The sequence below is a fragment of the Heliangelus exortis genome, chromosome 2 (assembly GCF_036169615.1).
Source record: "Heliangelus exortis chromosome 2, bHelExo1.hap1, whole genome shotgun sequence".
In the NCBI taxonomy this organism is placed as follows: Eukaryota; Metazoa; Chordata; class Aves; order Apodiformes; family Trochilidae; genus Heliangelus; species Heliangelus exortis.
In genome coordinates, this window is record NC_092423.1 from 66,788,088 (window position 1) to 66,805,720 (window position 17,633).

At 39.3% G+C, this 17,633-nt stretch overlaps 1 protein-coding gene across 5 annotated transcripts in view; it reads right to left on the reverse strand.

Moving 5' to 3' along the window:
• FARS2 (phenylalanyl-tRNA synthetase 2, mitochondrial) overlaps positions 1 to 17,633 on the reverse strand; it is a 232,609-nt gene that overhangs the window by 161,886 nt on the left and 53,090 nt on the right. For all 5 annotated transcript variants that reach the window (XM_071736505.1, XM_071736504.1, XM_071736506.1 and 2 more), the window contains one exon: positions 5,153 to 5,312. In XM_071736505.1, coding sequence (XP_071592606.1) covers positions 5,153 to 5,312 — 160 coding nt within the window. The remainder of the gene's footprint in view (positions 1 to 5,152; positions 5,313 to 17,633) is intronic.

Sequence of the window (17,633 nt, forward strand, 5' to 3'; positions counted from 1 at the left end):
GTTATTAATACAATAGCCAGGACAACAGGGAATACCTCTCTAGTTAACATTCATGTGCTATTTCAGTCTTTTGTCTCTGGAGGACTTTGCTGAAAAGCAGAGGGTGCTCAGGCTTTGTTAAGATTAAACCTTCTAACTGCATTTCTACAGACTCAGAGAATAAATGGGTACATTCATTAGTAAGATACAACATATTGTTCTTTCACCCAATATATTCCCATGGAATAAGGGACATTGCTCACACCCATCAAATTAAACAACTGAAGACTTAAAAGGATTATGAAGATGAGGCTTTCTGTAGTACTATACATTTTTACCTGATGAAACTTTTTTTATTTCTTCATATAGAGCCTATAAAATGCTGGGGGGAAAAAAAAATCTTTTCCAGAGATTTTAGGAAATGTATACTGGTTTTAAAAAATGGAGGCACTCAAAAAACCACAATGCTGAATCTAACTGAAGCCTGATCACCAGATACAAACTCAGTAATTTCCTTGGTTCAAAGGGATGATTTGTATTAGCAGGGGACACCTGCTCATTTCACAGCCTCACAGTTCACAGGAGTCCTTCCAGTTGTCACATGTCCATTAGCAACTTACAATGAGAAAGGAAAAAGGGAATAGTTATTGTTATTCCTGAGTACTGAATCCAGGTAAGGAATTAGTCATAGCCTGCACTCAAAAGTGATAGTGTTATCACATACTAAGCTTAACAAGTATCTGTCAATACAAGCCTAATTTAGTCTCATAATGAAAAAGGCTTGACCAAAGGCACTAAAAAAGAAAAAAAAAACCCAAACCAAACCACCCAATATATTAAAGCAGCCTATTTCTGCACTACAGCACAGAAGCAACAAAGCCAGAGCCCCAGATGGTATTCACTGTCCAGAAATTCTCTTTGTTGCTGTGAGCATTATTTTTAGAGAAGGGATAAAAAAAGAGAGGGGTGCAGGGCAGGGAGACAGTGCTGAGGAGCACAGAACATAACAAGCCATGGCCACTTGAGAAGAGTGTTCATTTTTAAGTACTATGTACCTCATTGCTTCAGTTAATTCATCTCACATGCAGCAGACAGGAGCTGGCTGCACATAAACCTATGTTAGCTCACATCATTATTGGCCAGACCTTTATGTCCTCGATAGGTGATTTTTATTTTTTTTTTTTTTAAACTCCTTGCAATCATAGATCTTCATGCGGTCAAAAGAGACACCAATACAAATTAGGAAGGGAAACAGCAGGAGAACAACGTGTTTGATTTAAAAGACATTTGGTGAATGTTCAGTGAGAACCAGCAGCAGCAGAACCATCAGTCAAAGCATGATACTATTCATCCTCCCATCTTGTCTTACCCTAGGAATTGGGTAGATAAGTATGAGATAGCAGTAAATTTTGGAGCCATTTAATGCAAAGCAAAGAAACACAGAACCAGCACACAGTCGTTCTTTTCTATTTGCAATCATATGATTACTTCTGAATCTCTCAGGATCCAGAAGAGTTTTGGTAAAATACAGAAAGTTTAGAGAAAGAGCTGGAAAAGACTGGCTAACTTACTAAAATCAAGTTAACACATCTAACCTTGGAAAAACTCATTAGAAGGTAACTAAAATGAGACAGAACAGACTTCTTGTGCTGACAGATCTGTGTGTGGAGATGGAGGTGTAAATTAAATAAGTGGATTTTAAGTGTGCACCATATCTGGAGGTAATAGAAGAAAAGTAAGGAAGGTGATTGCTATGTGTAATATTTGAAACAGCTTCCTAATAGCAAAATCTCATGAAATAAACTGAAAGGCCATCACTTGTAGAATGCAAAATCAGACATGGCGTGCCACTAGAAAATGTCATAGAAAGAACTATCCTACATTATCAAGTATTAAAGACAGCTAATTGAATGCTTCAGATCTTTCCCCTGATCTAATATCCATAATTCTTTTGCCTGTTGGCAAAGCCAGGAAGAAGTAAAAAGACAAACCTGGGAATAAATGTAGGTGCAGAGTTTTATGAAGCCTTTGACCTTCTTCATGACAACATAGTGATCACTAATCAACTTTTTTTATATTGTTTATTGATATGTGCAGTCTACCCTAAAGTATCGAGATAGTGTGAGGTGAGCCAGCTAAATTAAAACTGTATGTAACGTAATCTAGTACAAAATGTATCTGACATGAGACAATAAAAAACACAAATAAAAAAAGAGAAAGGTCAGAGATCTGACCTTCCTGCAGAGGTCCTCAATCTATCACAGAATCATAGAATGGTTTGGGTTGGAAGGGACCTTAAAGATCATCTATCTAGTTCCAACCCCCCTGCATGGGCAGGGACACCTCCCACCAGCTCAGGTTGCTCAAGGCCCCATCCAGCCTGGCCTTGAACACTTCCAGGTAGGCAACAGCCACAGCTTCCTTGGGCAACCTGTGCCAGTGTCTCACCACTCGCACAGTGAAGAATTTTTTCCTGATATCTAACTAAATCTACCCTCTTCCAGCTTAAAACCATTACTTCTCATCCTATCACTACATACCTTTTTAAAAAGTTCCTTCCCATCTTTCCTGTTGGCCCCCCTTCAGATACTGGAAGGCTGCTATTGAGGTCTCCCTGGAGCCTTCTCTTCTCCAGGCAGAACCCCGAGCTGTTAAATTCATACAGAAGCCTTGCAGAAACTCAGCTATCCAAGAGATAGAGAGCTTTAGGCCTAACCTAGTTTATGCAAAACTAAATTGCATGTCTGTGTGTTCATGGTAGACTTAGCTTGCAAAACAATCAATCAGCTGTTAAATAACAGCTGGCCTTATCACAATACAACATTTCAGTAGCTTACAGCATCTATGATCATGCTATCCTGCTAGAAAAGATGTGCAACTTGACTGCAATATTCAGCTGACAGCACAGGCTGTAGAGAATACAACTGATGCAGAGCATAAAATGAATTATTTTTTTTTTCTTTTCACAGAACATGGGGCCTTATGGACTATCCACACAAAGGAAAAATAAAGAATTTTTCAAAGAGCAATAAATACAGTAAAATACACTTTGATTTTTAAATTAAAATCTACAGGAGCTGAGATAAAATGGTAATCAAAAGTATTGTGCAAAGTGATGAATAAAAGTAAAATTAAAATTAAAATTAAACGGTGAGAGCCGTCAAAACACAAATTTAATGATGTGTTCCCCAGGTCACTTGCACTGCACCCATTTCATATGTCTAGAGCCTACCATCAATATGGTGACAAGGACAGAGATTATTATGTCCATGAACGGGAAAAAAAAGTAAAGACACTTACAGTTAAATCACTAACTATATCTTTTCTATGTAGTTCAGGAAAAGTATTGGGGGCATAGAAATAGAAAATCCTTACAGTAAGAAGATGGTATCTACTTCTAGTCTGTAGTTTTAGAATCATTAAAAAATATTAATGTCTTTCTAGCTTCTGTGTGGACTGTAGAAGAACTACTGACAGCCAGCATCCTGAAGCTTAAAGTGAAGCATCTGTCAACAGTTTTAGAAAGATGCCACTGCAGTCTCAGACATCACTAATAACTCCTAGAAACTTCTTACTTGAAACAACTCCTCATCTGAGGTTGATCTAAAAATATCATTCCTACTATTAGTCACTTTGATCCCAATTTTGTATGTTTCAAAAGGCCACTGTCAAGTAAAATACACCCAAAAGAAAATCTGAAGTCAGGAACCTAAAAAGATTTTGTCCATGTGGAATAGACTGAAAAACAGTAAAGGTTTTGCTTGCTGTAAATTCAGCTTCAGAATTTCAGAAAAATATTAAAGCAGTCATGTGTATGACTTGCTACCATTATCAATCCACTCTTGGAACTACCGCTCTAAATCTTAAAAAAGCTTTGAAAGTAGCCAAGATACCCCATGCATTCTGATATGATCCAGCATTTCCTGAACAGAAAAATGAATCAGTTCAGAAGAGCAGCCTCCTTGCCAGGAAATAGCATTAACATAGCAATTTTGACTTAGGCCATTTATAAGTTCAGCTCCTCGAACTGAAAGCGGGTATTTCTGAAGAGAGGATATTTGATTCATACACAGAGACATTCATTACCCTTCCTCATTCCACTCTAAGTATCAAAACCCAACTGTTTTTCAGCTTGGTGTGAGCTCAGCAAATACCATCTCCCCTCAGCTAAAAGATTCGGTGTGTGTGGATGCAGCAAGGCAGCACATGCACATGTCATAGAATCATAGAATAAATTGGGTTGGAAGGGACCTCTAAAGGCCATCCAGTCCAACCCCCTCACGCCAGCAGTCAGCAGGGACACCCTCAGCTAGATCAGGTTGATCACAGCCTCATCAAACCTTACCTTGAATATCTCCAGGGATGAGGCCTCAACTACTCCCCTGGGCTACCTGTTCCATTTTTTTGCCGCCCTTATGGTAAAGAAGGGTATGTATCCCTTTCCTTCTCCTGTCCATCTTCATGCTACTGATAGGAGATGTAATCAGTGCCCTGCACCCTCCCCAGCAGCACCCAAGTGCTGATGCATCCCCAGATGCACCTCCTTCATGCCCTTTTCCTCTAGGGACACAGGATGCCTACAAGGAGGAAGCAGAGAGGCTCTCACAGAGAGGTACACCACATTTACTCCAACACATGGCCTCTACTAGATGAGTACCTGTAGTTGTTTGGGTCTGGCACATGTCCTTCCCTATATTCATGCCCACTGTATTACCCAGATATGCTGCATGCCAAAACATTTTCACAAAACCCTGATGATTCAGCACAGGGTTGTGTGCACCAGGATTTAGGAAAACCAAGAGAGAAGTGTGTGTGGCCTCTTGGGCTGTGCTCAATAATTTTATAAGATGTGGATATGACAGTATTAAAGAACAATAACATAAATACAAGTCACAGCTGAAAGGTCAATCAATAGCCAGTCTCTCTGACATTAAAAGACACTGGAATGGAGCTCCAACCAAACTTAAGACAAAAATGTAATAGTAAAGAATATGAACGAAGACTTCTGAAATTGCTGTAACTCTCATTAGAAAAATCCCACATGGCTGTTTCAGTATAACAGCTGTCAACATCACCCCTAAGCCTCCTGTTTTTATTATGCAGCAAAATGCTTCCCACAAGTCCAGATGCCTAAAGCCATCAGCAGTCCAGGAAAAAAGGTGCAAGAACCTACCATCACCAAAGATGTGAGTCATGAGCTTTGTAAGCACTTGCTTCAGGTTGAACTCCACCAGCCTCACTGCCTCCATGGTGTGACACTCTTGCTTGTGTGCAGTGCGATGACCTTGCTCAAACAATTGTAAGCCTTCACCATCCTTAATGTTGGAGAACAGCTAGAACAAAACCACAAAATAACCAGTGTGTTTCACATCAATTACTTTCTAAACAAAACCAGAGAATAAAGTTAATAATTAGGTTGGGAACTTACCTGCTAAGTCTGAACCATGAAAAACAAGCATAAAAATTATAAAAATGCAAATTCTGTTCCTTAAACACAGAGATAAATCATCACAAAACCAGAAATATTCCATCAATAAGATTTGTTTTATTTCTGTACTTCAAATAGTATGATTACCTATAGGAAAATAATAACTTTAAGGAAACATCTCTTTTTTTCTGATTCTCTGACTTTGAAAGTCTTAATGGAAAATAAATTACATTGAGCAGTATATATAAACTATATTCCAAAACCTACAATGCACAATGGCATTTAGAACATTTTTTTAGTAATTGAATGGTGTAAAAGAAAAACCAAAAAAAACCCATCACTTTAAAATCTACAATCAGATGAACCTAAAACCCCCAAAGCAACCACATAACAAAACAAAAAAAAAACCTGGGCTGTTTAATTTAGGCTGATTACATTTGATTTATCTTGGGTATTATTTATTCATTTAAGGACTACCATTTTTCTGTGTTTTCCTGAACACAGCACCTGCCTTTGTACAGGGATTTTGCCTATCGTGGGGGTTTTTAAGGATTCATGGTGTTGGTCTGAGGTTTCCAAATTAGGAACCACAGGGTCAGGCTGCATTTATGATGTGGCAAATTCACTCTTTATGCAGAGGCCACTCTCTACTATGCTGCAAACTGAAGATTTCTGTTTCCTGCACACCCCTGTCCATCCCTGGCCAGGCAATCCTGGACAGATCCACACCAGCAAATGTACATCCTCTCAGAGAGACCAATAAAATACTCCCAATAAGCCACACCATTGAGCCTCTCTGCTTTTGTGGAGACAAACAGGCAGTTTTACACTCTAAAGAGGCTTTTTTTTAATATACTAACAGCTGTACAAGAACCAACTCTGATATGTCTGTAAGGTAGAGAGAGAAAGAACTGTAAAGGTACTTCTTGTGCCCTTTCTTACCCTTTCTCCTCCAAGCACCTACAGTCAACCAAGCACATATAGAGGGAAAAAAAACACACATCGAATTTTTTTCACATTAAGCCTCCCAGCTTACTCAGAAGATGCCACAAACAGCGTGTAACCTTAACAACTCACAGATGCCCACAGAAGTTTTTTTAATTGCAGTTTGATGCCTTCAGCACACTAGATGTTCTTTAAGAAGTTTGAGTGAACTTCTGGTAGTCTACAAATGCACAACAATTAAGACTAGTTTCTATCAAGTTTCATACATATACAATGCATTCAGGAGTCTGAATTTAAATATTATGCAAACTAGCAGCAAAATGGATTGACAGAATCCTATCAGTAGCCTTTAGCTTTGTACTGCTGATCAGAAGGAGACTTGGCTGGAAGACTGAGAAAACACCTGGCAAGTTAATCTGCTTCATGCACTGAAAAAAATTACAAAATAAAAAAGCAAAAAGAAAGTAAAACTACTGTCCATTAGCCTGACTAAAATTCTTTTAATAATCAAAAGATAGGAGTTTTGACAAACTAGGTATTACACTTCTACATAACAGAATCTTTATGCAAGTGCTCACCTGAAAGATTAAACCCTTTTCTTCCTACAAGCATTATTTTTGCATTGGCTGGAAGAAGCAGATGATGCCCACTCTATAACTAATTTACTGTCAGCAGGGCAGATAACTCATGCAGCAAGTGGTTTTGATATTCAGGGGTTATTTAGAGAGGCCAACATTAGTTTAGGGAGGTTACTCATCTTAGGCTCACTGGCTGGTCAAAGGACAGACTCAGGCTGTCTCACATGAGAACCTGGAGTGGCTAAGGTAGGTTTCTGTTCTGAACTACCCTACATAGGAAGCAATTTTTAATTTATATTGACTGAAGAGAAGTAAGCCAGAAACACCCTTCTGGCCACAGAAGTATTTTTCCCTTAGAACCAGAATACACTGTATTGACATATTAGGAGATGTGTAATTGTTGAAGATGTGTGATTGTTATTTTTCCCATCAGCAGTATTTTAGGATATGAAACTCTTCTTCCTTTTCTGCTTCATTTCTCCCCTCGTTCTCCAGCTTAAAACTGGTTACTCAGACCACTGCAAGGAACAGAAAGTCTGGACACTGCCATTAAAATACAGTAACAACAAGCACACAAAAGTACCTTTCCATACTACAGAATTATTCCTGAAATGTTGATATTACAATTTCTGTCTGAAGCAAAAATCTATTTTAGCAGATTGTATCAGATGTGTCAATAAAATATGTGCAAGAACCACGAGAGTAAATAAAGTTAGTCATAGCCCAGCTCTCTAACCTGCCGTCCTCTGTATGCTGCCAAACCAGCCATATGCACCATCTTCTTCCCTGTGCCAGGGCAAGCGTCCACATGGCAGCACAGTGAGCCAGGCTGGGAGGTGGATCCAGATGAGAAGTAACCCAGGAGATGGGAAGAAACTGAGGGACATGAAACTGGTCAAATTCAGATCAGTAACCACTTATCAGCATACTGGCAGCACCAAGAGACACGTAGGACGGTGGGACGGGGCTGAGTCACTTTTGGCACAGCTGTGAATCTACACCAGTTTGCACAGGCTGTGAAAACACAGCCTCAGGGGAATCCCTGGAAGACAGGTAGTGGGCAAGGAAACTGCTGCCCTTGCTGACAGGCACAGGACGGCACTTTGGTATTCTCCATAGAGGCTCTGGCACAGCTGGGGATGGGGTCATAGACAGAAAAAAAAAAAAAAAAAAAAAAAAGACACCTTCATGTGTATTAATATTTATTCCTTTCTATTCTGTTCACCAAGATTGCTATGTCAATATATGCAGCTTTAAACTGATACACTGGTTTCACTATTACAATGATTGAACAGTGCTAAGTACATGTCTTGGACTAGAAACACTCCAATATTTCTATATATATAAAGCCAGGGAAGTCAAAGCTTGAATAAAATGAAGAATCACCTACGGTTGCTTCTTTTTTATATCAATTCTTCAAAAGCACATATCTGAGCAAATGGAGAAAAATCCCAAATCTAAGTCTTACATAAAACACTGAGACATCCAAGATGCCATAATTTCATGTACATTTATTCCTTCAGTGCAGACTAAAATAAAATGCACTATTTTACTGTATTGAATATGATCAGTCGTTACTACTACCAGAAAATAAATTTTCTGTACCCATAAATCAAGCACCTGTGTTTGTCTACTGTAGGAACAAGAAGTTTTTGTCTTTAAAACACTGATTATTGTGTCATCATGCAGAAGTAAAAAGTTTAGTAATTATACAGATTCATCAGTGTATATATTCAATGATGATGCGTTGCAAAGGAGAAGGAAGAAGGAAACTGAAGTGACCTTACCATCTGGAATTAAATTTACTCATAATTTCACTTATAAAAACAAAGCCAAATTTGGTAACATGTAAAAGACCAGAAGACAGTGAGTTTCAATTGGACCAATACAAATGGAGCTATACTCCTTTAAAAGAACTTTCTTAGTCTGGCTCAGAGAGTAGAAGTCACTTGTGTGATTTCAATCAAGAACCCAGCAATGCTTCAGTCACTTGACAGACATTTTTTAATTTCACGTCATTTCAGTATCCATACACATAGGATTCAGTCCAAGATTATGTGTCTCTTTACATGATGTCATTTATGGTAGGTTTAAGATCAGAAACTAATTGTAACTACATCCTGTCTTTCCACAATGCAGTTGTGTATTCTTCTAGCCAGTCACTGCATACATCAGCAATTAAGATAATGAATAACATGTACTTACACTCACAAATAAACTGGCACTTTAGACTACGTGAGGATCTGTATGTGGCAGCACTCAACCTTGCCACACCAAATACATTTTGACTCTCTATCCCTGATGAATATCCCTATAAATAAACAAACAGCTGCACTCTAAATCCACTTACAAATAGCAAACCATTTCCTCAGCATTTTTAATGTGCTGTAACACTTAACTGATGGATCAGGAATGATGACGATGATGCCACTTGAAGACAGCTTGTCAAAAAGCAAACATAATGCCAGTCCAAAACCAAGAGGGTAAAATTTGCAAGTCTGCACCCTCATCCAGGCACCTCAATGTGAGGAAGGTATATACAGCCCATCATCCACATGACAGAATGCGCTTAACTGCTTATTGATAAGCAATTGTTTTGGAAGAAATGGCAAAAACCAATCAAGAAAGCAGGCTTGCAGAGTGGTTCCCTTAATTTCTGGATCCTTCCCTTTTCAGTCTTCCAACTATAGCAAGAAAGGTTGTTTCAGTTTTTGTAATCTAATCAAAGTGTTTTTGAAAAAAAACCCACCACACTAAATCATCACTGCATTTAAGGGAAAAACGTGTTTTGGAGAAGTGAAGAAAAAGGAACACTGCTACACAGATGTGTTATAATGAGACGTACATGATAGGACTCAGAGTTCTCTTCTTGTAGCAATAGGAATTCCTTTACTTTTAAGCACCTCAGAGTTCCCAAATACCCTTTTAGACGTTTTGCCCTTTTTTTCTTGCACAATTTAAATATTGTCTTTAATAGATTTAACTGCTATATTCTGAAAAGCAGTATTAGATATTTTTTGTGGATATGACACAAATCAAAACTAACTGTGAAAAAAGTATTTTCTACAAAGTCTTTGTAATAGAAGATCCACTGGTGGCTTCCAGACTTTCTAGACCACAATCCACAATGAAAATGTCACAGACCTTCTGCTGCCCCTCACTATCAGATTTTCAACTAAAAAACCACAAACAATACAGAGCGGGCCCTCAGATCTGCATGATTTACACACCACAACTTGGAAAACAATGTGTAAAACAACACTCTCAACTTGGGCAGACATGCACAACAGCGAAAGCAGTTCCACCTAAACTAGCCAGGCCCTTTATTCATAACAGCTCAGCCAAATTTCAGGTTGAGCAATAAATATCATCATTAGAATACTCCAGCAAAGTAACACTGCTGTTATTTCTTTCTTACCATGGTGGGCTTAGTTCTGGTGTCCCTGCTACTATCTGCTTTTCCCTGCTGCCTGAGGGAAGGAAGACCATCTCTCAGGATCCTTGGGACTGATGCATTGCTCATGACCAACATTAACAAACAACTCAGAGGCATCTGAAACCTGATGCAATGCACACTGCTTCATGAGCTGGGTGTGCCACACAATGCATGCAGCCTGCACCAATTTCCATGTCCAGATGTGTTTAAGATGCAGGCCCACACATCTGGAAGATATCCACCCTAAAGTAAAATCTATTTCATCATCTTCCACCTTCAGAAAAAACTAAGTGGATCTCTAATACTATTAACTCAAAGCAGCCAGGAAATCCCCATTTCCCTCTGACTCACACATGCTATTACAGGATAGAAGATAAATGCCCTCAGTTAGAGGGACAGACACCAGACCAAGACACCCCAAGTCCATCTCGTCTGGTAACAAGGTCACTGACTCCTTCTCACATGACCCTTACTCCCCACTTGCTGAAACACTAAAGAGCATGATCCAAATCAGAAGAAATATACAGAAAAGGGGATACCCACAGACTGATTATAAGGAGTTTTATCACAAGCTTCCCCCTAGCCTCAGGTTGCAGAGGGCTACAAAGAGTACCATACTTGGACCACTTACATTTTTTTAACTATTTTTTTCTTCAGTGCACAGCTAAACATTGTTATTATTTCACCTAGTTACTGGAGGGGACAAAATATTTTAAACACAATTTTTCTCATGCATTCTGTAAATGCTCCAAATCACTCTATATAATAGGCCAGTCCCTGAAACACAATAAACTTATGTAAATTATTTTGCACGCAAGGAAGAAGAGTAGAGACTGAAGACAGGAAGAGGCTTTCCTTTGATACAGTATCATAACAGAAGTAGAGTGACCAAAGCTGCAGTAACCCCCAGGATTTCAGAAAGTCAAACCTCTTGACAGTAGTCTTGCAACTGAAAACCCAGGATGGCACACATTTAGTTACTTTTGGGATTTTTTAAAATCAAGGCTTAAACAAAGATGTATGTCAATCAGATGTTCACACCTTCCCCAAACTGTAAGGAAAAGGATAAGCACAATTTTTTTTTCATATAATACACAAACAATATGGCCAAGGTACACAAGTGTAACAAGACGAGTAAAACACTACATATTTATAAGAAAGAGAGAAAATCCACACTTCTGTTAGCTAGGAAAAGAGTCTATATTTCAGAATATGAAGACTATGATGTTACAATATGGAAATTATTTTTTCTAAGAGTAGTTACTGCTTTGAAGGACTAGTCCTACAGTTTCCTGTTGTGCAACAAAAATTTGCTACTTCCACCAAAAACATTTCAATTGAGAATCAAGATGTATCCCCACTACTTTTTCAGAGTCTCCTATTTACATTTCTCAGATGTTAGCATAAATGAGCCTGATGAGAGCATAATTTCACATAATTTCATCTGAACAATCTGGTATTTGCCTTCACTGGAACAGGGTTATTAAAATAGGGGAGAAATTCCTATATTTTCACATCTGTTCCCCTTAAAATTAATGTATAATTCAGTACAGACTATAAAATACCTTATAAAGTCTTCTTCCAATGTGTGAACATTATTTGTGGTCAACTGAAAACTGTCTCGCAATTGCCATTGGGTTTATGTCGGCTCCCTCTGCTGGCTAAAATGCACAAAGTGTCATTTCGTTGAGATTTTTTCCTCTTTTCCATAAATCAAAATAATAGCACTGAAACTTTTGTTTTGGGTTTTTTTTGTTGTTTTGTTTTTTGTTTGGTTTTTTGATTTTTTTTTTTTATAATCCACCCTAGAAATTTTGCCAATTCAAACTTGACTACAGCATTATCGATACTGCCAATCCAAATGACTACAAAAATTTAGACTATAACTTCTATAATTTATTTTATAATTTAGACCCACATGACTAAAAAATTCCTTTAGGAGGTGTTTTCCTCCCTTGAGAAGAAAAACAGGCATGCTAGAGGAAGAGAATACAAAACAAATACAACTCGGGAATAATATTGAAGAAGAAGAATAGTTCATTTTATGTCCAGCATTTTCAAGCCAATTTGGGAAGCTATTTATGCACTGGTTTTAACTATTTGTATTATTTTTAACACTTCTATATGTTATGACCAGGTGATAATTCTGTAAAATATTTTCAAATATACTGTAAACACGTCTAAATGGATTTCAAATGTTCTTTAATAACAGTCCCAGGACAGTTTTTTATAAGTTTATGGGAAAATTCAGCATGAATTTATAACTTTTAGCCATTTTTTAGTACTTCAGTATCTACACTTATACAAAGCTACAGAAAGGCATCGCTTACCTGCCCCTCTTTGAATCACAGATCACTTTACTCTTACAAAAATAATCAATCAATTAACCATCCTGAAGAAAATAAAAGCTTCTCTAGGTATATCTGGGATAAAAGGAAGACTAGGAAAAAATGTTTAATAAGGAAAATGTGAGCTCTCTCCAGAAGGAAACAGGAGACAAGGATATTCTGGATATGGAGAAAGCTGAGGTACTCAGTGGCTTTTTTGCCTCAGTTTTCACCCACAAGTGCTGAAGTCACACTGCCCAAGGCAAATGCAGGGATTGGGAGAATGAAGAACCACACACAGTATGAGAAGATCAGGTTTGAGACCTGAAGGTGCAGAAGCACATGGGGCCTGATGAGATACATCTGTGGGCCCTGAGGGAGGTGGAAGTTGTTAAGCCACTAGCCATCATTTTTGAGAAGTTGTGGCAGTCTGGTGAACAATGAGAAGTTGTTGGAAAGTTGTTGGAATGGGAAGTTGGCTGGAAAAGGGAAAATATAGCCCCCAGTTCAAAAACAGGTGAAAAAGGAAGACCCAGGGAACTAGAGGTCAGTCTCACCCCTGTGCCCAGCAAGATCATGGAGCAGATCCTCCTGAAGGCTCCGCTAAAGCATATGGAAAACACAGAGGTAGTTGGTGGCAGCCACGTCTTCCTTCACCAAGGGAAAATCATGCCCGACAAATTTGGTGGCCTTCTATGATGGGGTCACAGTGTTGGCTGACAAAGGGAGAGCAACTAACACCATCTGCCTGAACTTGTGCAAAGCATTCAGCACTGTCCCACATGACATTCTGGTCTCTAAATTGGAAAGACAGGGATTCAATGGATGTATCACTCCCTCAGTGGATATGGATTTGGCTGGATGGTCAGACTCAAAGAAATGGAGCCATTGGCTTGATGTCCAAATGGAGAACAGTGATGAGTGGTGTTCTTCAATGGTTGGTTTTAGGACCAGCACTGTTTAACATCTTTGCTGATGACATGGACAGTGGAATTGAGTGCACCCTCAGCAAGTTCTCTGATAGCACCAAGCTGTGCTGTTCGGTCACCACACTGCCCCAGAGGGACCCTGCCAGGCTTGAGAGGTGTGCCCATGCAAGCCTCATGAAGTTAAATAAGTCCTGCACCTGGGTCAGGGCAATAGCAACCTCAAATACAGGCTGGGCAGACAACTGATTGAGAGCAGTCCTGAGGAGAAGGACTTGGTGTTGTTGGCTGATGAGAAGCTCAACATGAGCTGGCAATGTGTGCTTGAAGTCCAGAAAGCCAACTGTATCCTGGGCTGCATCAAAAGTAACGTGGCCAGCAGGTCAAGAGAGGTGATTCTCTTGAACTTAGAATCACAGAATCGTAGGGGTTGGAAGGGACCTCTAGAGATCATCTAGTCCAACCTGCCAGAGCAGGATAAACTAGAGCAAGCCACAAAGGAATGCATCCAGGTGGGTTTTGAAAGTCTCCAGAGAAGGACACTCCTCTGGGCCTCTCTGGGCAGCCTGTTCCTGTGCTCCATCACCCTCACAGTAAAGAAGTTTCTCCTCATCTTAAGGTGGAAATTCCTATGTTCTAGTTTAAACTCATTATTCCTTGTCCTATTACTGGGCACCACTGAAAAGAGATTGGCCTCATCCTCTTGACATCCACCCCTCAGGTATTTATAGACATTAATAAGATCCCCTCTCAGCCTTTTCTCACAGCTAAACAGTTCTCTCAGTCTTTCTTCATAGCAGAAATGCTTAAGCCCCTTAATCAGCTTCATAGCTCTCCATTGAACTCTCTAACTCTCTCCAGTAGATCCCTGTTTCTCTTGAAATGGGGAGCCCAAAACTGGATGCAGAATTCCAGGTGTGGTCTCACCAGGGGAAAGTAGAGGGGGAGGAGAACCTCCCTAGATCTGCTGGACACACTTTTCCTGATGCACCCTAGGATACCATTGGCCACAAGGGCACATTGTTGACCCATGAAGAATTTAGTGTCCACAAGGACTCCAAGGTCTTTCTCCATGGAGCTGCTTTCCAGCAGGATGTCCCCTAATCTGTGCTTCACTCTCATGAGGCACCACCTGGAGTTCTGTGTCCAGTATCAACATAAGAAGGACATGAAAGCTCTTGGAGCAACTCTAGAGGAGGGCCACGGAGATAATCAGAGGGCTGGAGAACATCTTCTATGAAGACAGGCTGAGAGAGTTGGAATTGTTTGGCCTGAAGAAGAGAAGGCTCCAAGGAGACCTTACAGCAGCCTTCCAGTACCTGAAGGGGGTCTGCAGGAAAGCTGAAGAGAGACAATTTACAAGGGCATGTTGCAGTAGGACAATAGGGAATGTCTTTAAACTGGAAGAGGGGAGATTTAGATTAGACATCAGGAAGAAATTCTTTCATCTGAGGGTGGAGTGCACAGGCACAGGCTGCCCAGGGAAGCTGTTGATGCCCCCTCCATGAAAGTGTTCAAGACCAGGTTGGATGGGGGTCTAGTAGAAGGTGTCCCTGCCCATGCTCTTTAAGGTCCCTTCCAACCCCAACCATTCTGTGAATCTATGCAAAATAGTATAGCCAAAAGTAGCAAGTAGCTCACAAGTATCTCAGAGTAAAATACTAAAATTCCAAACTATTATTAGTTTTTCCTGCTTTTTTTTTCCAATGTATTGATTTTACCTTTGATACGAAGAGGAATTACGCTAAATGTTTCAATCACAGGGAAGAAATTTTAACGTACTCTTGACTAAAGATTTTTGTATTTGTAAAGGGGAGACACTTTTCTACATCTTCTACATCTTATCCTGCCTAAAATTTCAGCTGAGGATGAATTGACCTGTTTTTTCCCCTTCCTACACTGAGATGAGATGTTAAATTCCTTTAAAATCAGGTTCCTGTAAACTCATTCTAGGTTCTGGGGTTTGTTCACACCCTCCCATAGTTCTGTGGTCGCTTTCACTGAGAAGACAACAAATGAGAAAAGAATAAAAAGAATAAAGTAGAGCACTAAACTGGCTACAGCATGTAAAATTATTTTATAGGCCATAAGATGAAAGGTACACTGTCCTTGTAGCTAAGAGCTAACAGTTTTTCCCTTAATTCCAAACAATCTTAACCTCAGTACCATGCAGATTTCCTCACCAGGGATTGCAGTACGGTTATGAACAAGAAGTCTGAGAGAAAGGTAACAGCCCTTGACATTCATACATTTCTGCTCGGTGGGTTACAACTTAAACATGGGTGTAAATAAAGTAATGCCAAAATATAAAATTTTTGCTCTCATGTAGTATTACCTCCATTTAGTCTTTGTTCTGCTCAAATAGTTCCTTCTGGAATTATTTTAATTTAAGTTATTTTGAACAAGCAGCCAGAAAATAAAACACAGAAACAGTCCCCAGTGAAATTTCAGAATTACGAATTAAATTTATTCCACAAGGCTCTTGTGATGATGACTACAGTAAGTACTACATATTGCAAGACTCTATTGGTATTTAAACTGCAGCTGAATCTAAAAAATTATGCTTTAGATCCTGCTTAGGTTTAGAATTTGTACCTGTTGCCCAGTAAACAAGCTTTACACATTGTACACAATACCACTATATTTACTTCATCAGTACAGGAAGTACTGGACTTTCATTCTTTAGAGAGACAGACCCATTTTACAGCAGCACTAACTTCAAATTCACCAGCTACTAAAATTCCCCAATAACTTCTCAATCATTTCCTTGGGGAGAATAAAGAAGAGAAAAAGAAATGAGCAAACTACAGTGCAGTGAATCAGATTGCTACACATCATGTATTTCTAGAGAGAAGATGCTATTGAACATTTCTTTAACTTTCTTCCCAGTTATTAAAATCCCCTTATTGCTATTATTAGATTTGTAGATAAGAAGGAAGTAGCCTGTTATTAGGGCAAAAAAATGTTAAGGTCCATATTCACTAAAAATAATTTCAATAGTCAGATCAATCACCATCTTTATCTGGAATATATCTTTCCATCTGAATGGAAACTCCTGCTCAAGTAAAGAAAATTGTTATGAACAAAAATCATTAATAAATGGCACTTTCTTGAGGTGGTACTGTATATTTTTCTCCTGCATACACCCCAGTTGTATTCATAAACAGGCCTATGGGAAAAGAACAGCAACAAGATTGGATAAATCCCACAGGATTTCCATTTCCTGGTTACCAAAGAACCTGTTGCAAGCTGGATCTCACACCACACAGCTCACAGGACAGCTGCAGAGGCAGGTATGTTTTCAAAGTGGAAGTGGCAGTGACACCATGGGGTAGGGAACAGGGCAGGCAGCATGAACCCTTTCCACCACTGAGAAAAGCCATGCTCTATGTATGCTCTACCCTAATTTTCCCTCGGGCACCCAAACCCATCAGGCTTCCCTGCCAAGCTCCTGTCACCCACTGGCAACCACATAAAGAATGGTCTCCATCTCAGCATTATTAGAATAGGCTAGTTTTAGTTTTAGAAATGTGGATTTGGCAGTATTGCTACAAGCATACACAAACTATACAAATCAATTACTATCTGGAAAACAAAGTAGCTTATATTTACCACTAATCAATGACACAGCAGAATACTTAATGACACCCAAGCATTTGCAGAACATGCAAGCCGTGCCAGCAGAATATATGAACACAAGAGTCTTGGACAACTACCTAGAGCTCTTTAGCTGATGCCTCTGGACTCTGATGAGTTTACTGTTTATGTCTCTCACACCCATAATAATCAGTGGCACCAGATGAATCCTTCAGTGCAGCTTTAGAGTAAGATGAAGAATGGAACAATTAATTAAGAAAGACATTAATTTACAGAAGATTGGAGCTATTGAAAAAAAAAAGGGGGTGACAATAAAAACTTCACTCTGGATATAGCTGCAACAACACATACCCTTGAGTTGTTTGAGTATTAGTATGACAAAGTTTTATCAAAAACAGCCTCATCAGAAGAGGCTTG